The sequence below is a fragment of the Psammomys obesus genome, unplaced genomic scaffold (assembly GCF_907164565.1).
Source record: "Psammomys obesus unplaced genomic scaffold, mPsaObe1.curated_primary_1811, whole genome shotgun sequence".
Taxonomy (NCBI): domain Eukaryota; kingdom Metazoa; phylum Chordata; class Mammalia; order Rodentia; family Muridae; genus Psammomys; species Psammomys obesus.
In genome coordinates, this window is record NW_026596131.1 from 16,231,213 (window position 1) to 16,255,343 (window position 24,131).

The following is a 24,131-nucleotide window of genomic DNA, read 5'->3' on the forward strand; positions in this document are numbered from 1 at the left end:
GTATGTGAAGTTTTGTATGCATTTAACGAGCTTCACAGTGTTTCTCTGTTCCTAACGTCATCTGAAGGTAGAATACTGGTCAGCCTCCCTGGGCATCCTCTGTTGGGGCTGGCTAGGAGCTGCTGGCTGAACAAAAAGATTTCTCAACAAGGAACCATGGATCCCTGTGTCAGTGCCTACAGCGTGGCTCTAGCTCACAGGGTGAAAGGTTGCCTTTGTCCAGAGGTAGAAGGGGGGAGGGAGAAAGGTAGAACCCTGCCCATGTAGTGTTAGTTGCCAGGTCTCCTGATCTTGTTCTCTAGGCAGCCCGAGCTCAGGCCTCCTAAGTGGTCTTTGAAAAGCCCCAAGAGTGAAGATTTGTACCTGCCTGGACTCTGTGGCTACTAGTTCATTTACTAACACCAGAAGCACTTTCTTAGTTTCATTGCTTCCTCAGTTGTCAACTCTTTCTTGCTGAATGTTGTGGCAGAATACTCTAAAGAATACCATAGAGCTTATGTTGGTCTTTGCTTTATGTGTTCTCAAAGTTCACACATGAGTTTATTGGAAAAATCAACATGCACATCACCGTAGGGAGTGGAACGTGAAGCTAAGTGACATCATAAGCAAGTAGAGTAAATTGATCATACCTTTACCAGTAACGCATTTCCTTGAGGGAAAGAAGTTACTCATAAAGTCAGCTTCTGATGTTTGTGGATGGTTCAGGCAGAACTAAGCACAGCACTTTTTACACGTAACACTTGATGCTCAAACTGAAGATGCTTCCGCATCAAACACAGAACTGTGCCTAACAGGAAAAGAGTAAAACAGTGCCGTTTTCCAGTGCTGAAAACAGTACATGTGAAAAGTCTTTTTTGTGAACTGACTCACGCTGCTGAGCTAGGTTTTAGTTCTGTATGCTTTCCTGGTGAGTCACAAACAGGAAAGCACAGTTTAATTCCTCAATCTTGGAGAGCATAAGCCACTCAGATTTTTTTTTTTAATAACCAGAAGTAGAAACACCTTTTAATATTTATCTTAATGTTTACAAAAAAACTGAACAAGATTACAGCCTTTTGCCTTTTTTTTTTTGAGAAGAAAAGAGAAACTATTTATAAAAATTGATAAAAAGTGGAGGAAAACTGGGTGTACTGGTTGGCCCAGCATGTAGGAGGCCGAGGCAGGAAGATCACAAGTTTGATGCCAGCTTGAGCAACGTGGCAAGACTGCACCTCCTCCAAAAAAGCAAAAAAGTGAGGCTGCTGCTTGGAGCACAATGTGAAGGCATCTGTGTAGCCACAGTGCTGAGGTCCGTGAGGCCTCAGGACACCCGGGTTCTTTTGCGGAGAGTGAGCACTCTTGGTGCGGTCTCATTCAGCTTTGGCTTTTTAGTTCCTTGCTGGGATCTTCCTGCATCCCTTTGACTTGTCCTCTTTTGTGCTTTGGGTCTGAGGTCACACTGAGCTCCCTGGTTCTCTGTAGAACTGAGGGTGGTTCTGTCTTGACAGGTGGATTCCTGGGCTGTGTTCTCCTCATCGCCCACTCGGACATTCCCTGGGCTGTAGGCTGCCAGCTGACAGAGAGCTACAGCTGCTGTCTGCTTCTGTTCATCACTGCTGTCTACTGTGTGGACATCTGGGGTCGTCCTGCTGTGGACCTTGTCTTGCTGTGTCTCCACACGGCTTGTCCTGTCTTCAGAACCTTCTGTCTCAGCCTTTAGAACAGCAGCAGGTTCTGCACCTTGTGCTGGTCCGGGGAGGACAGGCCTTGGAGCCCAGGCATTACAGGGGTCCTTTACAGAGAGGTTGAGTGGCAGGTCTTGCAGCCCTGAGATGCTCTGGGCGTCTGCCTGTGCATTGCCTGCATACATGGGTCCATAAGTGGTTGCAGGGCTTGTCTCCAGCTTCTTGGAGAGATTGAGGGGGGCTATTCTGGAGTGGTCCTCTGGGCTGGAGGGCGGGGCTTCTGTGATAAGAGAGGTACTGCTCCCTATGTGGGCTGGAGGGTCACTGTTCATGGCCTGAAGGCTAGAAGAAAGCAAGAGAAATCTTAGGAAAATGATCATGTAAAGCATTTTGAGCAAGTGTGAATTTGGTGTTGAACAAAATTACATTGGAGATTTTTTGAAAAAGGAAATTTCTTACCTTTTTGGGGACTCTGTTCTGTTGGCAGGAAGCTGAGAGCGAGGACTTTCTGAATTCCTCTGGACAGGTTTGCAGCCGGTGGGGCTCTGCTCAGGCTGCTGGAGTCGCTCCAGGGTTCCTGAGGAGGTTGCTTTGTTTGAGAGGTCACACAGGCCTTCGAATGTTTGGCTTGTTTGTGTGAAGTTCGTCGGGCTTGGCCTTCCTGGGGAGCCTGTGGCAGCAGTCCCTGCTCGGGGGCTCATTTTGGCCTCTTCTGCATCCCTTTGCCCATCTTTAGAAGGATCTTTTGCCTTAGGAACTGGACTTTCCTTCTCAAATTCTGTGTGTTTTCTGTGGGAATTTGAAAGGTTTAACTCTGAGGGACTTGAGGCTGGGTAAGCCAGGGCTGCTTCTTCAAGCAGGCGGGAGCTCTGTGTGATGCCCGGGACGGGTGGGAGCCTGAGGCTGTAGGACGGAAAGGCGGACTCCGGCCTGTAAAATCCGTAAGGGATTGGCAGGTTAGCCTGGTACTGCTGGAAGAATCTGTAGTGGTCGTATGTTGACGGAGATGTGTTCAAGTGCTTGGGGATTGGCCCAGGGTGAGACAGGAAGTGTCTTTGGTCTTGGGCCCCATGGACAGAGAACAACGTGGCCTCACACTCAGGAGTGTTCCCCGTCAGGAGGTAGGGCGAGTAGATGGCAGCCAGCCCGGGCTCTGTGTAGAAGGGATGTGGGTAGTCTGGGATTGCAGGGTGCATGTAGGGGGAGATGGCACCAAACCCCTTTGTAGATGGGATTTTATGTGGAAATTCAGGTGGGAGGAATGGGGAGCCAGCTTTCCAGGGGTAACCAGGAGTATGGAATGCAGACTTGGCATGGAAAGGGGTGGCTTTGGTGGTAGAGTTGCTTAATGCCAGCATTTCAGGAGCCTCTGTGTCTTCTGGGCCTCTAAGTCTGTGCTCCCCAACGGGAACAAATGCTGAAGGCCTAACCCCACTGTCGAGGCAAGGCTGGGGGCTGACAATGGCTTCTGGCGTCATTTCTTTCTGTAGGGCTGGTTTCTGGGGGCTCTTGTGGGTTCCCCGACCCGGTATTTCGAGGTTCTCTTTGGCATCTTCCTTTGCTGAGCCCTGCTGAGCCTTTGGATCAAAGCTGGAGAGTCCATTTGCAAGAGACTTGGAAGTAGCTGGCTTTGAGGGGGGCTCTGTCTGGTGGGTCAGCTTAGGGTCCAGCGAGCTGGATTTGGGACACTTAGGAATGCGATCTTGTTCCGACACTAAAGTGATAGAGTTTTTACAGAGGCCGTACTTCATGTGATTGAAAAGATGTGACTTCTCGTTGCACGTAAAAGGACACTGGAAGCATTTGTACTTAAATGGCTTTCCTGGGGGCCGTGGAATATAGTGTGGCTTTTTTGGTTTCCGTTCCTTGAGGAGACTCATTGTCCTGGGTGTTTGGACTCTAGTCTGCTCAGTGTGTGGTCACTGCTGACTCTTTGACCAGGATGTGGTGGCTTGGAAGGAACTGAGTCCTGGTCGTCTTCTTGCTGAATACTTTATTTGAAGCCAGCTGCACGGGCTCAGGGCCTGATAAGGGAAGTTTCTTTCATGTAGCACCTAAAGCTGTGAAGGCAGACAGACACTGGTATCAGGTGCAGGGTTAGTGGGTCAGTGTCTGCATTGTCACACTAAGGGCAGACTAGGAGCCTAGTACCTTTAGAAATCAGATGAGCCCTGCATCCTTTCTGGTCTGCTCTGTTGGTTGCCAGAATTGCCTGGGGACCAAGAGAGCACAGAGTTAAAGGTGATCCTTTGAGTTTTGGGGACCCTTATCCTGCAATCTAGACTTTGCCTTGGTCCATTTCTTTGGGGCTTCCGATAATATTCTGAACCAGAGACCCTTCTGCTCTATGGGAGCAAGCACTTAGTGAATGTGCTGTTGCACTATTAGTTTAGCGCTGCAAGGCCCTGTTTAGCTGTGCTGCTGCTTTGTGCTGTGTGTGAATATTTAAAGTAAAAATATTTAAGACACAGGACTTCATTTACTGCTTCTAAAATCAGAAATGAGAGGCTGACTTTGTCAGCAGGTATTATGCTGTGTGTGGGGGGAGGTGGAGGTGCTCAGATTCATAGCTTCATGCTGGATAGACGTTCTGCTGCTGAACTGCATCCTTAGCTCCAGTGAGCAGCATTTATATTGGCTCAGTACAAATGGGAATGCTATATTTAGGTTGACTCAGTTTGCAGTGCGGCGAGGGCGAGCTGCAAGCCCACGAGTGACTTTTGTGCCCTGCTACTCAGCAGTGCTTGGGAGCAACTCACAGACTTGCCCTCCCTTCCTCCGATAGGCCTTCTCAAGTGGTTGGCATCCAGGTAGAGGAAGGAAGCGACCTGAACCAGGTGTCCCTGTTGTCATACCTCACAGCGCTTCCTACGCAAAGCTGAGCACTTAGGAAGCTGCCTGCCCGGACTTCCTGGCTGACACTGGGTGGAAGCCTGGGTAGAGGGTGAAGAATTGAGGCCAGGTACCTTCATTTGGGTAGGGTATATGAAAAGGGGAGACACACAGACACTTACACACAGACACTTGTGTGTAAGCCATACTTTAGAAATAGAACTAAAGTCTTAGGATTAGTCAGACTCGTCTGTCTTCCCTGTTCTCAGTATGCGTGTGTATAGTGGGCAGTGGTGTGGAGTAGCCAGCCGCAGGGACAGGTTTTTATATTCTGAGGGTGCTGCCTGGTTTTATTTGGTTTGTTTGTTTGTGTGTGCATTAAATATATGTATAAATAAATAATATATGTATTAGATATAAAGAACTGTGTATGGCACTGTGGTGCACACCAGCAATTCTCTCACTTAGAGAAGGGTAAGGCAGAGGGTGTCAAGTTCAAGGCCTGCCTGTGCTGCTTTGCAAGACTTTTTTTCTAAAAAAAAAAAAAAAGGAACAAGCCCAGGAAGAGCTGAAGTGCACTGCTCCAGCTGCCCTATCACCGTAATTTAGGGCCGTTAAGTAGTTGTTTGTGAGAACCATGGCTCAGCTGATACTGAGTCTACTCCCACAGTCCACTGGGAGAGTCTGCATAGCATTGAGAATGAAGCACACATTTTAGATGAGAATGTCAGGTTCGTGGCCGGGAGGAAGCTAGGCTCCTGGGCTCTTCTGGAAGAATGGGGGACTGAGCTGTCAAAGGGGGCCCTTTACTTGTGCTGCAGAAGCTACAAGGCACCCTGTCAAAACTGATCATACTAGCACTTAATAATAGCCTTGTGACTTCCCCCCTCTTATTAAAAGGAAAAATGTGAAGAAATTGTCTGTGGGCCCAGCTTGTACCTGGAGTGCATTTTCCCTGCCTGTCAGGGAACTTGAGAAGCCTTGTCTGACTAGCTGATGAGGGCAGCTCGATAAGTCAGTGGGGCCTGTGCTGGCACGCTCATTACACTCTTGATTCTGAAGGCGTGAGAACCTCTGCAAGTCAGGTTCCCATGGCTGTATAGGATATGTCATGGCACAGATCTGAGAGGGATGATTTCATCACTAGCTGGGAGCGTCACGATCAAAATGATGACAGTTGCAAACATTTATCGACTGTGAGCTGCTTCCTAGTTGCTAGGATGGACAGTACTGTGTGCACTGGACAGGCTAGAAAGACAAAAGACCCCTCCACCCTCGGGTGTAAGGAAGTAGCAGTGGGCCTTCACAGATGCAACGTTAGTAAATGCTACTGATGGTTTTGGGCAGAAGTAAACACATCACTATGGTTAAACAGTGGACAGAGCTTAAATAAGTGCATTGTCGTGGTGAGTTTTCTTATGTCTCTTACAAGAGGCAAGGAGATTACAAATCACTGTATGTTGTTCTAAAGAATAACTAAGAAATAATTATTACTTTGTGTGTGTGAATGTATGAGTGTGTGTGTGTGTGTGTGTTTGTGAGTGAGAGAGTGAGTGTGCGAAATGCTGTCTGAAGTTTTGGGTTGAGCAGGTGGGTGGGACAAGCTCCAGTGGCTCCTGTGCAGGGCTCCAGAGCGAGGTTTACACAGACTGAAAGGGAGTGAGTGGAGACACGGGGGCAGAGCTGGAGGACTTGGTAACTTTGGATAAACTGACCCCTCAGTATTTCACAATTGCTAATAAAAGCAGAGAGCTCGCTGCTTGGAGGCAGGTGTCAGTCGGGTGTAACTCATCTATAAAACTACTGTGTTAGAGAAGTAAGTGGGATAAAATTGATGCCTTTGTAAGCTTTTGAATGGTGATGCCAGTCTGTGAGTTCTCTGTCCTACCCAAGTGAGGTTTATGAGTATGAAGAAACTAACCCACAACCATGACCATATCCAGGCACCTAATGTCTGTGGGCATGGAGGCTTACAATAAGTCCTGTTTGGTCAGTTTATACCTGCTGGACTTTGTACTGTCTGGCAGCTGCTGGTGTTAAATATTCCCAAAAGAGCACGTTGTTGCCAAAACAGTAAAGCCTAAAACTTTGACTATTTACAGTAAGTTTGGATTTGTATTCAAAGGTGAAGCTTTTCCTAAAGGCATAAGGGTATGTGGCTGTCCCTTTTTGGGGGTGGGCCTGTTACTACTTTGGGAATACATCTCTGGAAGGCTATATGTGGAGCTACGGCTGTCTGAGAACTATAGTGTTAGCATGTTTGAGGCTGACACAGTTCCAGAGGAGTTTACCTCTTTCCCTTTCACTTCCCATATGATAGTCAGGGGTTTCATGAGGGTATCTTCCCACAGACACCCAGCTTGGGCCAAGGGATTTTGGTAGAGAGCTTTCAGGTATCTTCTGTCTTCCTTGGGGAAGCCCTGTTCTCAATCATGCCTCCCCAGACCACCGTGGCCCGAGACTTCCTTCTCTGAATCATCTTGCGATGCAGTGTAGACTCTGTACAGTAGTACAGGGGCCTGAAAGCAAGTACAGTTCCCAGCTTAAGAGCTGTCCCAGTTTTTCTGCCGACATACATCAGCTGTGTGACCTGAGACTTCAGTATCTCTTCTATTCAACTGCTTGACTTTGCCTTTGGAAAGGGCCCTGCGCTGAGCGCACCTTCTTGCTGCCCACAGTGTGCCATCTGGGATACCTGCCCACACACTGAGCGCTGTGGTTTCGGTTGGCCACAGGGTTCTGTTTGTCTTTAAAGTACTAAACTTGAGCAGATTGGAGCTGCTGGTGTCAAGGCAATAGTGAGTGGCTGGCATGCTCTAAAAGTCTCTAAAGGCCTTGCACTTACAAATCAGACACGAGAGTGATTTGAAAGAACTCTGCTAGGACACAATGGGGTAATTACAGCTTTGCTTTATAGGACAGTGATGTGATGGGCTAGGTAGCTGTGTTTGTCCTGTGAGCTGACCTGCAATCAAGACGGTGCTGTAATCGTCCTCCTGCTGGTGTCCAGCTGTCTGGCACAGAGCCGCACAGGTGGAACTTCGTGAAGGGCACGCTATAATTACAGCACTGTGATGTGGCGTTCTTGCACCACTCAAGGGCACGCCACTGTCCTCTACCCACGGGGTGTCGCAAGAACGAGATTTGTGAGTTTTACTTCAGTCGAGCTTTTTCAGACCTGGCCGCCACTCCCTCCTAAACTTTCTGTTCTTTGAGATGAAGGTGAGCTTAGGACGGCCGTACCCTTAGCAGAAAGCAGTTTTCTGGAATATGTTTGGAAGAAAAGGTCCAGAAAGCAGCTGGGCCCTGTTGTGTGGCACACAGCTCCAGACCAGCCCTGCACCAGAGCTCCCCTTGTTTCTGTTTCCTTAACACGCCAGTCTGAAATACCAGAGAGCCTTTGCTAATACTCAGCAAACACTAGGATAACAAATGCAGGCATTTCTGCTCAAATGAAACCTGATTTGGTCAGATTTGGCCAATTATTTACTCAGTAATTTTCATACACATTTATGGGAAGTTTCATATAAGAATAACACACTTTGCCCCCCCCCCACCCTGTGTGTAACCTTAACCAAACAAAAATTTAAACTTTGTTGGCATCTTGTTTTTGAAAGGCTTTGTCAAAGCAGCACTTGTTTTAAACTTGAAAAGTTGTAGATAGTAAACTAGAAACAAAACCCAGCATTGTACAGTTATCTCTCTCTAAATATGTGATGTTTGCCTCTTTTATGTTGAATTTATTGTAATTTCCTTGAAGAGCAGGCAGCAATGAAGCAATATTATAAATTCATATTTTGGTTTATTTTTTAAAATAAATTTATAGCAGAAAAGAAGGCTTGATTTCTAAATATGCTTGCTTATATTCTTGGACTAAAGTATCAAACCCATTAGGAGTTTTGTAATTGTGCTCTTCGTCCCTAAGATGCACCTGCCGGGTTCTGAGTAATCCTGAGGGAACAGAGTAGTAAAGAGCAGACAACAGCAAGCAATTTACCCAGACAGATACCCAGACACATTATCGAGTAGTTTTGGAAGAAAACTTGAAGAAATCGTAAGCACTTACCGGAGGTGGGCAGTGCTGGGATGCGGAGTCTTTCTGTGCAGGGTGCTGAGGGTTGAGGAGCAGGATCTGTTCTCACGCTGGCTCGCTGGCTCGGTGAAACTGGAGCCGGCTGTTCCAGTGGGAGGGATTTAAGTGTAGGAGTTGAGCCCTCAGGGCGTAGAGATGCACCTGATATTCCCCTGCCTGCAGCTACAGTTCAAGTGTTTGCACCCACTGAGCTCCACACAGCCTCACTGAGCAGGGACCCAGAGAGCCCTGTGCCACCCCAAGCACCCCACAGGGCCCTAGGTTCACTGTGTGTGGGCCCCCGTGTGGGCTGCCTAGCTGCAGGCTTCAGGATGCAGAGTATAGTGCTGCTGTGCTTGTCTTATAAGCATTTGCCGTTCATTAGAGACCCAGGTGTGGAACGTCCCTCCAGTACCCCAGGGTACACACAGCAGAGACGAACACGTTTATCACCAGAGACAACACTAACAGTGTTCTTGCTGTGAGGCTGGAGAAGCCTCCAGCCACCTTTGCGAATTCCACCCTTCTTCCCCAGGGTTTTTGTTGAGGTCGCCGGGAGACCCAGGGTGGCAAAGAGGATGCTAACCTTGCTGCCTCGTCACAGGGACCTGCCGGGACATGCCCAGGGCCTGTACTGCTTGTGGAGCTGACATGTGCTGTCTGTCATTTGGGCGTCGGCAGTGTGTACACTTTCACACCCCCTCTCTAAGCACTAACTCAGATTTTACATTTTGGAGCCCCCCCCCTTCCCCATTTACTTATTTGTTCTGAGGCTTGCGCAGGCTGCAGTGAAGGCTGGAATGTAATGTCAGTTTGGGGACAGGGAAAGGATGGTGTGATGGTTGCTAGGCTCTTGGTCATATCTGAAGCTGCTGGCAAGGGCCAGAGCACCAAAACACAAGGGCAGGTTCCCTAGGGTTGGAGCACTGCCGCTGCCGGGCCCCCCCCCCCCCATCCTGTTTAAGACTGAAGATTGTACTTGGCTTCACCTTTGTGTTTAATTCTTTAAAACTTAATTCAGTTACGTTTGTCTTATTTATATGAGGAATTAAAGACAAATGCTTTCTTACAAGAACAGCAGTTCCCTGGGATTCCTCTTATTTTGCTAGGTAGCAAATTATGCTCTGGCTTGAGATTTTCACCAGCTTTTCTGTCTGAACAGGGCTTCTGGGCAGTTCTTCTCTGTGGGTGTTTACTGAGGCTGTCCAGTATGGTGCTGTCCCCTGGTTGCTCTGCTTCTTTAGAGGGTTCCATAGAAGATGAGAGCCCGTGGGTATCTCAGGACTTCAAGAGAGCAAAGTAGGAGGCCAGACTGAGAATTACCATCATCCATTTCTGCTGCACTTTCGTTGCGGGGCAGCTGGGGCAAGCTGGGCTCAGGGGAAGGTTAGTAGGAGCTTGCTGGATGTCTGACCCTTTCCCACACTCCCACTCACCTTTCGCTGAGTATTTGTTATTTACTCCTTGATTCTAATTTGATTTCAGATATTTTTAATTGACTCGCTTAGTGGCAAAAGAGGCTTAAGTCTCCTGCCTCTGTGCCACCTCCTACATCCTCCTAGGGGCTGTCCCTCCCTTCTGTCTTGGGGACCATACTCCTTGAATCTGTGCCACCTTCTTGCTTGGGTCAGTCTTGTCTTTGCTGCTGTATAGCTTCTGCATTTCCTTCCCTCTTCCTTCTAACTACCTGTGTGTCTTGTTTTCTGCATTTCATAGTGTAAATAATGCTCTACTCATCCCCTGAATACTTGGACATTGATTTAATGCAGTTTTACAACATCAAAGAAAGGTCCTCATGCAGCTCTGGTCTGAAGAGTGGCATTTAATGATCACTGCCTGTTTTAAAGCCCAGCCTTGCCACCATTTTCCTACATGACTTGGCATCTGTGGCCTGATGGCATCCAGGTGCTCTAGATTTTGATGAAGGGCAATCTCTAGCTTTATGAGATTTCTCATAAAGTCTCAGTTTCCTTAACTGTATCTTCTAACGTTTCCATGAAGTATATTCGACAGTCAGGATCTCTGGTTTGATACCTTGTTGTAACTTCTCTGGGTATTTCAGCGATGATTTCTGACAGGATGGGAGGGCTTGGGGACTGTATGCAGGGATTCAACTCTGTCTCCTGCAGGGCTTGGCTTCCTTAGTGCTCGTGGTTGAAAGAACTGAGTTGATGGTAGCTGTGACCTTGGGCTTTTTATGGGTTCTGTTGTGTAGGTCAGGGAGTGGCTGGGCTTCTTTGGTCCTTCCTGGAAGGTTCTTGTGCCTGTAGCCACCTGATGTGTCTCCTCCTGCTGCGTTCCCTGTCCTCGCTGCCCTCTTAGCTTATTCCTTATAGAGTGAAGGAAGGGGCTGGAGAGACAGCTCAGCAATTAAAAGCACTGGCTATTGTATCAGAGGATCCAGGTTCAATTCCCAGCACCCACCTGGTGGCTCAGAACTTATCTGTAGCTACAGTCCCAGGGGATGTGATGCCCTCTTCTGGTCTCTGAGGGCACCAGGCATAGTCATACATGCAGGCAAAACACCTAGATGTTTATTTTAAAAAAGGCAGTTTTGTTGTTGTTGTTTTACCTTTGGTGAGGTCTGAAGCCTTATGTTTGTTCTCAGTCCTCTGTGTGACCTAGATGTCTTGATCAAGTTTCTGAGAGGGGGAGGGGACTAGGAGTGGCAGTTGGTCTTCAGTGAGCTCTTCCCTGTGGCTCCTTGCTTGCCTCAGTCCTTGTAGTCACAGGAAGGGCAGTGCACCTGATTTACCAAAGTTAGGTGAGCACAGAACGGAGGGTTAGGTAACTCGACCAGGAGCCTAGGCTGGGAGGTGACAGTTTCATCATGTGGCGTGGGAGGTAAGCTGTGGGCTGAGTGGGTGTCTGGGCAGCAGCGCCCCCGCTGCGGGCAGACAGGTGCTGGGGGGTGTAGGTAGTGCTCCAGGTCTAGTCAGCCGCACCAGAGCCTCTTCGCTCCCGCTCTGCAGGGTGTGGAAGGCAGCAGGGCAGCCCCCGTAGCGTAGGCATTCCTCCGCGGCATGGCTTGGCCCCGAGTTTCCTTCCTGTCCCTTAGACATCCTTTCACCTGTGCTTTGGCTAAGCTGATAGTCTCCTTTGATGCAACTCAGGGCTGTGCGGTGTGTAAGAGGGGTCAGCATACACTTGGCCAGGCCTGGTCAGTCATTTCATGCAGCAAGCAGCCTCTCTCACAGAACATCTTTGAAGAAGGAAGGGAATCAGTTATATTTTTTACCTCCTTACAAATAGTCAGAAGATGATTTTATCTCTAATTTTTTTATGTGTTTTTTTTTTTTTTTTTTTTTTTGTGGGGAACATCTGGAAAGTAAAAAGGAAATGGGAATTGCTTTCGTGATGTCACAGGCCTGGCTTCAGCTTCTCAGTGTCCTGTGATGCCCCAGGGGCAGTTCTAGGCAGGTCTATACTGGTAACAGGACTGGGATAGGAGTACGGGGCCCTTGGGTGGCAGGAGGACAGCACAGCCCCTGCCCAGTTGCAGACCCCGGGGAGGGGCACAGGGTTTTCAGGTTTGTGGCGGTCTTGCACTTTTGAGCTTTAAGAGGAGTAGCACAAGGCCCAGGGCTTGTCCCAGGTCTTAGGAGTCTGTTTTTAGCCTTGCGTCCCTGGCTTCTTTCCCATTAAAAAGGCTGTCTCTTAGGGTTTCTTAATTTTAATTTCTTTTCAGTTAGAGTTGTAGTAGTGAGAGGCTATCCAAAGAAACAAATTATTTTGCCAAGTTCCTGAGAGTCCTGGTCTAAAGCTAGTCCTGAGGTGTTGGATGGCCCTTCCCAGCACCCCTTCGTTTTCTTCCCAAGCCTCTCTCCTAGTTTATCTGTATTAAGGTAGGCCCTGGCTGGGCTGTGGAAAGCTCTGTTTCTAGTGGTCTGGACACTTTCCTAGACTTGGGTTTGGCCCTAGGCACTGCTCTTGTTTTGCTCAAAGCCAAAGGCCAGACCTGAAGCTGTAGCCCAGGGGCCCAGTGCTGCAGGTCAGTAGACAGAGCTGCTCAGCTTCTGCAGGCCCAGCAGGGCATCTGGCCAAGGTGGGGGTGATCCGCTTCCCTCCCTTTTTGCTCTTACTGCCCAGAACCTCTCCAGGATGGCTGGCCAGATGGGGCTGTGATCACTGGTTACTGGCCGGTGGGCCTGTGCCCCATCCCACAGCCTTAGGGTCCTCACTTGCCACAAGGCAGGAGGTGGACAGGTTAATGTGGCCCTTAGTGCTGCCAGGCAGACTTCAGGACTCAGGTGTGTCCAGCCTTTTGACACTGGAACACAACGTTCTCGTCTACAGAGTTCACGCTCGAGAACCTGCAGCTGAATTACCCCCCACCCCCCAAGAAGCAAAACAACAAGAAAACCCTCCATGTGTTAAGCAGTTTTACGGTTTTGTGTAGGGCCAGGGCTGCATTTAACACTCTCCTTGGCCGTGTGAACTCCATAGGCTGGTTCTTGAGTATGCCTGGCAGTGGTGTCCTTGGTTTCTTATTTGAAACAAAACTAAGACTGTCGGTGGGTTTCTTTTACTCTGGTCACTTAGTTTGGCTGTGCACAGTTGGGCAGTTCTAGTGAGACGGGGCCAAAGTGTGTAAGCAGGTTTCATTGTTTGTCGTCTGTTTTCCTGAGGGGAGCTTGAAGGCTCAGGTGTGCGATGCCATCGCTTAAGCTTTAATTTCGTTATTATGGTGATGCCACTCTGAGCTTTTATAGACTGGAGATAATTTATTTTGTTGAGTAGGTAGGTTGGACACTTTCTCTACAAGGACCAGTGAGGGTAAGTGGTCTTACGCATGGTGACCTGTGGGAGGCCAGGCTGCACAGATGTGGCCTGTGGGCAGCTTGTTCAGGGCACATGTTCTTCTGGCTCTTTTGCCTCTGAGCTGTGTGGAACTGGGTTCCTTGTGGCTCTTTAAGCACCTTCAGGGTGAATGATTGAGGGTGAAAGGCTTTTTTGTTTGTGTTTGTGTAAACAGTCCCTGGCTCTTCCCACCCCTCCTGGTGTTGGTCGGTGCCAATGCTCTGTGTCTAAAGGGAAACCTGAAACTCTGTGCAGCGGCTCGCTTTGTCTTTGATTGGGAAACTCAGTTTGGGTTTGTGAACTTGGGCCAAGTCTTAAGGATTCCCACAGTTTTCCTCACCTGCTTGCTCTCCCAGAGCAGTGCAGCTCAGGGCCTTGTCTTCTGGCCCTGCTTGGGACTTGTTGCTCTTCCAAGTGTAGCCCAGGATCGTGGTCTCCTGAGCCCATTTACTCCGCTCACAGCCTCAGACAGATGGTAATCTGAACAGGGACAGGGAAAGGTGAAACACTGACATGAAGATTTCTTTTTTTTCCCTCATGCTACACATACTACTAGAATAAGAAATATGATAGTAATCCTGGTGAACAGGCAGAGATGTGCATTGAGCTCACCCCGTCTTCTCTCTCTGGCCTCTCCGCAGCAGTGTGACTGCTCGTCTGCTGTGATGCTTTGTTTACCAAGCTCGATCTTCAAGGTTATGCTTTCTGCCTGGCTGTGTCCTGAGCCCATCACTCTCTGTCTGCTGCAATGGTGTCTTTTAGTCTTTTACTTTTTCAAGATGATCACTTTGATTTCCTTCTTTTCTATGTGATGGTTTTCACTGCTGCTTTTCTTAACTGTAGACCAGGCTGCCCTCAAACTCACTAAGATCCACCTGCCTCTGCTTCCTGAGTGTTGAACTTAAAGGTGTGTTCCACCAAGCCTGGCAGTTTCGTCTTTTATTTAAATATTTCTTGTAGTGTTCTACAAAATTGTTCTTTGGATTTGTGTGTACATGTGTGAATGCCCATGTATGTGAAAGAACATGTGTGTAAACACAGGTGTGAAGAGGTCAGAGGACAATCTCAGGTGACATTCCTCGTTCACTTTTCTTAAAGTTCTGATCTTAACTAATTAATTAATTAATTAATTAATTAATTAATTTACTACGAATGACACTTTATTCAGTTATTTTCTTTACAACTGAAAATCTGGGCATTCCAACTTATCCTTTCCTGTGAGCTTCTTCCACACACTAGGAAGAGTTTCACCTGTGTGCTCCCCATTGTTCTGCTGTGCTTTGTGAGCCGGCTGCCATCAGTTTCACATGGATCCTCTTACCCACAGTTTCTCTTGGGAAGACCAAGGGTGGCATCGGGCGCTGCAGTCATGTGTGGCTTTGGGGGGCTCCTCCGTATTTTTACGAGGCTTTTCCGGGTTGTCTTGGGCAGAATTCTCCTCTGAGCAATGAAGACTATGTGCTTCCACTGAACTTTTTCTCCAATTCACAAACTAGCCAGACTTGGATTTTTCTGGAAAGATTTCAGCCAAGGAACTGGTACAGACATTATAATAGCTTTCTGACCATCATCAGCTTCAGTTTCCTTGGCCACGGTGATGTTGAGTTGCTGCAGCAGCTGCTCTGGAGATCTGACTTCACCTCAAGCTGGCGCAGAGATCTGCCTGGCTTCTCACCACTGGGCTTCACAATCTTGGCACGAAGCTGAACATGGCTTTGTCCTTGTGGTGCGCTGGTTTAGAAAGCGCCAAAGCTCTCGTGAGACAAAGGTTTTATTTTTAATTTTGTGAGGCGAACGTGTTAACCACTACACTACGGAAACTAGGCTTTATTTTTAATTTTGTACAGGTGTCTGTGGAGGCCCAGAAGAAGGGTGTTGGATGTGGAAATGGAGTTAAAGGCTGTTGGTGAGCCACCCAGCATGGGTGCTGGGAACTGAACTTGAGTCTCGTTCAAGAGTCAGAGGTGCTCATAGCCACTGAGCCAGCCCTCTAGCCTTCCACCTTGCCTTCTGAAGCAGGTGCTCTCATTGGCCTGGAGCATCTCTGGTAGGCTAGGATGGCTGCCCAGTCTTCGTCTTCTCAGAACTGAGGTTACAGCACACACCGCTACACCTGGTGTTGTTATTATTATTAATATTATTATTATATAAACAAAACAAAACATGGGGTACTGGGGGCTGAACGCAGGTCCTTTCACTCTTGCAAGGCTTTTCTTTACTGATGGGGCCATCTTCCAGACTCACTGAGCACTTTACAGTGAGTGAGTGGGTGACATGTGGGATGGAGGATTGCACAGCCTTTGCTTCTGTCTTGTTCCAAGACATTTTTTTCAGCACAGAAGACGCCAGAGCCCAGCCATAGTCACTGCACCCTTCCCTAACACTGGCAAGTCCCAGTGTGTTTTCAGTATCTTGAATTAGTAAGTTAGAACTTTTGGATCGGGCTCCTTTTGCCAAATACAGTGAATTCAAAGTTCACCCGTGTTTCAGAACTTCACGCCTTTTTAAAGACGGAATGCATTGATGTTTGGGTTGTCTTCTCCTCTTGGCTGTCCCAGTTTTGCTGTGGACACTGCTGTAGTAGTCGTGGTTGATTACAGTTTCCCTGTCTTCCCTCTCGTGCTCACCACGTGGCAGAGCCCTGTGCACCTGCTGCCCTTCACGGCACAGGGCTAGCCTACACCTCTGGTAGTGCGTACCCCAGTCGTCCTTCTGAAAAAAGGAGGCCAACTTTTATGCCCAGTCTGATGAGTAAGAAGGAGCACGCTGATGCGATTTGGCTTGCGTTTGTCTCAGTAACTGATGATGCTGAGCATCTTCTCATGTACTTGTTGCTGTTTGTGTGTCTGTTTGGGCACATGTCTCTTCAAGGGGTACATATGCTTTGGCTGGGTACGGTGGCAGACACGTTAACCATCTCAGCTCTCAGGGTAATGAGGCAAGTAGAACACACGTTGGAGAACACCATAGTCTACCCAGCTGATGTCTCCAAAGAAACAAAGCGCAAAGAAAACCAACAGCCCATACCTGGTATGTATGTGGGGGTGGAGGTGGTGTCGAGAGAGGTTTGTGTCTGAGATAGAATGTGTTTCGTGGTGACCTTAAACTTGTGATCCACCTGCCCCGTTCTGCCTCGTGCCATGCCTGGGGAGTGTATGTAGTATGGATACTAAACCCTTGGTGGACACAGGATCTGCAGATAGTTGCTATTGCCCTGTTGGTCTTCGCATACCCTCGATAGTATCTGTGTTACACCAGTCTATAGTCACCATTCTCCTTAGTGTGTTTTGTCTGTTTGTGCACAGCATGGGAATGTGTCTAAATACATGCATGCATGCGTTGAGAATGGGCTTTTAACTGAACGTGGTGTGTTACACCTTTAATCTGAATATCTGGGAAACAGTGCTAAGTGGATTTCTGTGATTTCAAAGTGAGGCAGGGCTAGTGAGACCCACCTCAAACCTTTAAAAATGTCTTTAATCCTTTTACTATTATTTCACAATTATTTAGTTAGAATTGGCATTCTGTGTGAAATAATGTATTGTTAGGTGAAGGAAGGTGTCAAGGAAGTATGTGTTTCAGTTCTTCTTGCTCATGTGTCTATACGAGTCATGTACATTATAAAGCCTGTTGTCTACTTGTGTTACCTGATTTGGTTTGTTTGTTTTCGAAAGTGGATGTCAGCGTAGGGCCAGACCTGAGCTGTGTATGGCGTGGGTGATACTGTCCTATTTGGCTCTGTAGTACACTCGGTGCCTGTCCACCCACAGCTTTCTATGATTTTAGAGGTTTGATGGTGTTTATGCCATTTGATGAAAAAAAATTTAAGTTGCATTTATTTTTATTTTGTATGTCTTTCATGCATGTCCTAGTACACATATGGAGGTCAAGGGACAGCTTTTGGGATGTTTTCTTCTATCATGTAGACCTCTGGGATAGAACTTAAATTGTCAGGTTGGGCACAAACACCTTTACCTCTCTTGCTGGCCGATTGATGTAAAATATTTTATTGAGAAATCTTTTATCGTAACCAGAACCTTTCACTTGCTGAGCTTACTTTCCCACTGACCAATCTTGTCTTCTGTGACAAGCTCCTGGCCAGCCTTCCTGGTAGTGGTGGTAACATGTGGCCTTCTGATTTCCCTGGGGAGTTGTGCAGCTGATTTTGTTGGCTGAAGAACCCAGGGTCTAGAACTTCAGGTTAGCTCTGGCAGCAGGACGCTGAAACTGCTCCACATAGTTCCTGGGCCCTGCATGTCTTGCAGAGCAGAGAAAGCTGAGAACTAACCTTGGTGTGCCTTTGTGGGCGCTCCATGTGTTTGTTCTCTGTTCTTATTTTTATGCTTGCCGGTCCTGTTGTGTGAAGGGCCTATTGTGAACAGATTACTGTAGCTCCTGAGACCCACTGGCTTGCTTTACCCTGATACATTGGGCTTATGGGGATGAGGGAAGGGGCTTGAGGTGCATCTAGCTGGTAGATAGGAGTGGAACTCTTAGCTTCTACATGGGAGTCTGGGCTTTGTCCTTGATCTTGAGTCCAGGTGTAGTGCACTCACACTTGGCCCCATAAGGTGATAGTGACTTCAAGGCTGTGTCTTCTATGTAACTCACCCTTTTGTGGCTGTGACAAAGTGCCTGACATAAAAGGAAAGGTTTATTGTGGCTCAAGTTTCAGATATGTCAGTCCAAGATTGGCTAGACCTGTTCATTCCTTTGGCTTAAGCTGAGACAAAATAGCATGGTGGTGCCAGTATATGGAGGAAGACGGTATGGCTTGTCTCAGGGTGCCCAAGAGAGAGGGGGTGAGGGGGAGGTGTTTGGCCCTTAAATAGCTACCCCTTCACTGACCTATTTCCTCCAAAAGCTTCTGACTCCTAAAGCTCCTCCTCTTCCCAGTAATGTCATCACATTAAACATCCATCAGTAGATTAATGTATTAAGCCAGCACCCTCCTGATCTGGTCACCTCACAGTGATTGGCTCCAACAGCTGGGAACCTAGTCTGTAATATATGAGCCTTTCCATTTGGTTTGGACACTTCTAAACCACAATCATCCTCCTTCAGCGACTTGGTTTTCCAGAGAAAATGAGTGCAGGAAGAATGAATGTTGTATGCCTGTGAGCTGTCCCTGCGTGTGATGGGCACTCCTGCCCCAACCCAAAACTTTCTTTATGGAGTCCAGTCCCTGCCGGGAACACAAGTGATGGCGGTTAGAATTCATAGTTGCAGATACTAACTGAGCAACCTTTGGAATCGGTAGCCAAGGCCAACTGCTGGCAGTGTGTTGGTAGAAAGCCCACATTCTTAGTGGGCTGCACACACTAGGCCATGACCAGGAAAATTGTTAGATAGGTGGAATGGCGACACCAGACCCTCTCAATCACTTAGTTAAAGGTGGGTGCCAGGCTTGAGATTAACCATGACTAAGGACTTGCTACCATGTTAGATGTGCCCTCTGTGACCTTGGGTCAGCTGCTCTTTCTGGAGTCTTGTGCATCTCTTGCAATATTGCCTTGGGTTAGGGCACTTCTCTGACACTGCAATCTCCTGGGATCCTGCTGTCTCTGAGACATCTGTGACGTTCCAAGAGGCTAGAGACAGGGTCACTGTCTTGGGCCACTGGTGGCCTGGCCCTTGGGGCTGGGGACCCTGGCTGTAAGTCAGGTAGAACTGGTCTCAACTTCCTGGTTTAGCCTTTAATCCTCATGGACGCTGTTTTTGCTTCTTTCATGCTGTGGCGCTCGCCACTCTGTCATTAGCTGTGGGTGTTTCTGAGCCAGTAGCACAGCATCAGCAGAGGTGCACGCCCTTGCTCCTGCTGCATGGTCCTGCCATGCCATGCCCTTCCTCCGTGGTGACCTGTGGTGGTGTCAGGAGGCAGGTCCTTGCCTCTGGGACAGTGGCTAGGGTGGTAACAGAAGGAACCATGGCAGAGATAAAGGGAGCCAGGGAGGTCATGTTGAAAATGACCTCCAGGAGTGCTTACTTGGCAAAGCACCACTAGGATCACTTGAAAAGACCAGTGCAGTCCTGAGTGTAAACCTGGGCAGGTTTGGCCAGGCTGGAGGTCAGCACTTGAGTGCCTTTGAGAGCTAGCAGATATGCTGGCTGGCTGATGATGGAGAAGGTATTGAGTCTTTTTGTCAGCTTGGTGGCCTTTTCCTGTGCCTTTGCTGGGCACCACTAAACTTCTGGCAGGACCTCTAACCACATCCCATGAACTTGTTTGTTGTAGTCCTTGTGTGTTTTGGCAGTTGTGAGAAGCTTACCCCCTTGCACTGTGTTGAAGAGTTTGTGTTCTGCTTCCCTGGGAGGCCATACTGACCTTGCTTGGATATCCCCTTGATTTTGTTTGGATAATGCAGGATGGGGTTCATGGGGTTGTTGGCATGTGTAGTCATGCCAACACAGAGCACAGAGAAGGGAAGGTGCAGTTGTGGGAATTCCATGTGGACATGTGTTATGGAGCCTGTGGAACTGTGTGCATGTCGCGACCGGCCTTTGCCGATAAGGACGACGCAACAACCGAGGATTTCTTCAGCGGCAAGTTTATTGAACAGCTCTTTCTTGCAGATGGTGAAGGACCCAGACCCCGGGTTGTGCTCTGCTTAAATAGCCAGCAGAGAGGCGTGTTCATCTGTAATTGGTGCTCCACACAATACCCAATTAACATGTGATCTCCCATTGGAGGATCACACAATCCTACATTAGCATAAGGCGGCGCATGCGCAAATCGCGAAGCAATGCTGACAAGAAGCGCGAAAATGCTGGCAAGAAGAACCAGGAAGCAGGAAGCCGGCGCCATCTTGTAATGGCGGGAGCGGCTCCCGACATGTGCATACCCAGTCATGGGCAGCTAGGATGTGGTCGGTGTGCACGCTGTGTCATGGGCAGCTGCAGTAAAGTCTGTGGGGTGTTTGAACATTCTGTCAAGACAAGAAAGATGGAATCCAAGGGAAAGGATAACCTGGAAGGCTTACCTGTTTGCCTTTCAGTCCAGCATTTAAGGGAAACCTCTCAGGAGCTTATTTTGGCAGAGGCCTCCAGTCATCTTGTCTAGGCTCTAAGTTTAGGCCTCATTTGGCCTATACCTGGTAAAGGGGAAAGTGAATTGGGTGTTCCCATGGACGTCTAGCTTTTCCCACCAGCCTCATCTGTCATCTCTTTTTGGTCAGTTGCTGTCAGAGCACCTGATGGCACTTGGATCCCATATTTCATTTGTAGCAGCTGCAGCTCATTTCCCCCTCTTCCGAACCTACTTGTAATATGGAACAGTGTCTTGTCTATGAAGATGACTTTTCAGTCTTCTGAAAGGGCAGATAGCGAAGACCTGTTGTGCCACCTTCGTGGTAGCTGTTACTTCCAGGGTGTGGACATGGCTGGGAGGTGGCTACCACCTTGGACACAGAGGTAGTTACTGCTGCCTTTGGTTGTCTGGCATGCAGGGAACACCTCCAGGGAGGGTGTGCCTTACCTGGTGAGAGAAGCACAGAGCCCTGGGGAACGTTCTGCGTTCCTGACTTCTCCCTTGTCTTGAAAACTTACATGCTCACTCTTGGTGTCTCCTAACCCTCTGGAATACATCGAGGCACAAGAGAACACTTTTTCCTCCCTCTCTGTCACCATGACCATGTGGGCTCTCACAGAAGCCATTTTATTTGTTTGGTTTTGGGGTGTGCGTGCGTGCGTTTTAAAGATGGTTCATTCACTGGCTCAGGGCGACCCAGAACTCACAGAAATCCATTTGGTAATTCCAGCTTTCTGAGTGCTGGAATTACAGTGTTGAGCTATCAAGCCTGGCCTCACCTGGAAGCTCTGCTGTGCATGCTGGGACATTCTCTCAGACATCTGTGAGTGTAGCCTGGTGGCTGTTGTGTTGGTGTCCTAGATTCCTAACTACTCACCAATGCCTTCTCCATGTCTCTGCTAATGTCTGGAGAAGGCCTCTGGCCTTTCCCTGTAGGCAGGGGCTGAGCCATGTGTATTCAGGATTCCTTTCAGAGTCTTTTGCTTTTCTTGATGCAGTTCCTTTGGGTGCCTGTAACAAAACGCCTCATTCTGAACAATTACTTTGTGATTGTTTGGAGCTAGGAGTCCCAGATGAAGCAGCTAGCACCTTGTGAGTGAGACAAAGACCCCTTCCTCATATTGCTGTGTCCTTTCGTGAGGAAGGGGCTTCAGAGCTTGTGAGGCCTTCATACCCTGATCCTAGGTCCCACTGGACCAACACTTAAGTGCTTATGTTTCAGGTCATGACCTTTGGAGGGACACAGATATTCTAACTACAGAACAGTGTTTCCTTGCGCCTCTACTGCATATGTATCTTGTGGTTAATGAGAGGGATGTCATCATTACATCTGCACAAATACAACCTGTGCTGGGGTCAAGGCATTGCTTGCGTATCTAGATGATATTTGGGCTGCTTTTTTTGGGTGCTTCTTAGATAACTATCATCTTGTACACCCTAGGCTTCTGCTTGGACCTCAGCATGCTTTGACTTTTGTGCAAGTTATTCTTCATTGCTGTGACAGTATGCCTGAGAAAAGGCTGTCTGGGAGGGAAGGTTTCCTTTGGCTTGTGATACCAAGGTTTCACATAGGATCAGTTGGTCCTGTGGTATGAAACAAACCATCATGGCAGGGCCATCATGATACACTAGGGCCAGAAAGCAAACCCAGGAAAAAGCTGAGGCAAGATATCTAGTATTTTAAAGCATTCCCTGGTGGCCTGCTTCCTCCAGCCAGGCCCCACTGGCCACGCACGGTGAGGCCATCAGTATCCACTGCTAAAGTTAGCACGCAGTGAGCCATTCATCTCAGAAGTGCTCGAAGCCCTCTGCAGTCCTTTGGGGGCGTACTTAATATCCAAATCAGTAAAGCTTTCCTCCTCCTCCTCCCTCCTTCTGATCAACCTCCTCCTCCCCCTCCTCCTCCCCTCCTCCTCCCCCTCCTCCTCCCCCTCCTCTTCTCCTTCCTCCTCCTCCTCCTCCTCTTTTTTTCTTCTTTCTACTTTGTTTCATTCTGAAGAACTTAAAGGTTTACAAGATTGCAAAGAAGTGTTCAGGAAGACCCAATGTGTTTTTCAGAACTACAGTGTCCTAACCAGAATGTTGGCCTCAGGGCACAGACTGTAATTAGCAGAGATTTCCAGATGGATGTGTGTGTGTGTGTGTGTGTGTGTGTGTGTGTGTGTGTGCGCGCGCGCACTAGTGTGCATGCCCTCGCACATGCATGCTCACATGCCATCAGTCCCAGATGTGACTCTACATAAACTATCTACATAGCTAAGATTTTAATATAGTGTTACCACAGGGCTTGTGTTATCACCTGCCATCTTCCCTCTGTTCTCTACTCCCATCAGGTCCATTAGGAGTGTTGTGTTTATAGGTGCCTCACACTTCTTACTAGCATTATGTGCATTTCATCTGATTCTCCAGCCAATAGGGATGCAAGTGTGTATGGGCATTTTACCAGTGTGTTTCTGTCATTTCCAGAAGAATCTGCTGGACCACCCACTCTGCCATGGCCCGTGGGACATTTACCCACAGGTCTGTGGAGCTTGATGTGCTGTGTATCATTCTTCCTATCTTCAGCACATTCAAGGGACATCTTTCTTGAGCAAGATAGAAGACATTCTTAAGGCCAGTACGATGGCTGGTGGTACAAGGGGCAGGTCCTGCAGTCACACCTCATCCCGGGAGCTAGGACTGTGAGGCTCAGGCTCAGTGGGTCGGTTTCAGAGTCTGAGTATGGCTCTCCTCATGGGATGAGGTGGCTCAGGATATTGCGTGGATTTCAGCCTAGCATGGGAGACACTGCTCTCTCTGGTATGTCTGTCTGTCTGTGGCCAGCACCTTGCCTGTTGTTGGCCTCCTGGGCTGCATTGGAGGACTTGACTTTCCATACGTTTTTTTCATACTCTCCTCTTGGGATTGCTCAGGCCGCTGTGTACCTTCATCTCCCAGAGTTCTTTACCGTCGTGTTTGAATTGGGAAGGTCGACCAAAGCCTGGGGTTTGCAGCAGACACACCTCAGAACCTGTACAACCCGTGATTGCTCAGTGTGATAACTTGTTTTAGGTTAGTGTGCTGAGTGGCTGTTGGGATGTAACCGTGCGGTGATGTGTATGGGCTGGTGGTTTCTGCTTATGCACAGGATGCCTGTACAGACCCCGCAGGGAGGAATGTGGGGCTCTGTGGGTTAAATTGCTTCTCTCACCTGGAGGCTGCTTCTTCCTTAGGCAGGCTGCGTTAAACAGATGCCATGCTGTCTAGAGAGAGGGTGTTTAAATTACCTTGCTGGACTCCCAAGTTGCCAAAAGGAAGCCCTCTGGGGTGTGATGTATATATTCGACATGCAGTTACAGTGTGTAATTGGAGCCATGAGAAAGGTTCTTGTTCATAGCGATGAGCAGTTTCCTTATTTTAAACCTGTTGAATCTGGAAAGCTGTTTCTGAATTTCTGTGTGATAACGATTATATAAAGGGTGACGGGAAAGAGTTTCTTGTTCCAAATCACCATTGCCCTGAGCCCAGCTTTGTGAGTGCCCAGTGCCCTTGTAGCCACTAAAGATACCCTGGCTTTTGTTTCCTAGACCCCCGAATAGCAGAGCTGGAAACCCAATGCCTTCTTTTCCCATAGCAGAGGCTGGGCACAGCCCAGGAGGTCATCCACAGAAGTGCCACCCTAGGAGCAGCAGAAGTGGGCCCAACCTGTCTATGTATATGTATATGTATATGTATATGTATATGTATATGTATATGT

The 24,131-nt window shown here is 48.3% G+C and overlaps 2 protein-coding genes and 1 pseudogene across 5 annotated transcripts in view; 1 reads left to right on the forward strand and 2 right to left on the reverse strand.

Moving 5' to 3' along the window:
* Tbcd (tubulin folding cofactor D) overlaps positions 1–24,131 on the forward strand; it is a 161,312-nt gene that overhangs the window by 55,845 nt on the left and 81,336 nt on the right. The window lies entirely within an intron of this gene.
* Znf750 (zinc finger protein 750) lies at positions 1,127–3,561 on the reverse strand. Its single transcript, XM_055592662.1, has 2 exons — positions 2,124–3,561; positions 1,127–2,006 (listed from the first exon to the last, which is right to left on the reverse strand). The coding sequence occupies exons 1-2, from the start codon at positions 3,542–3,544 to the stop codon at positions 1,301–1,303; spliced, it is 2,127 nt and encodes a 708-aa protein (XP_055448637.1). The 5' UTR covers positions 3,545–3,561; the 3' UTR covers positions 1,127–1,300.
* LOC129665638 (40S ribosomal protein S7-like) lies at positions 14,546–19,769 on the reverse strand (annotated as a pseudogene).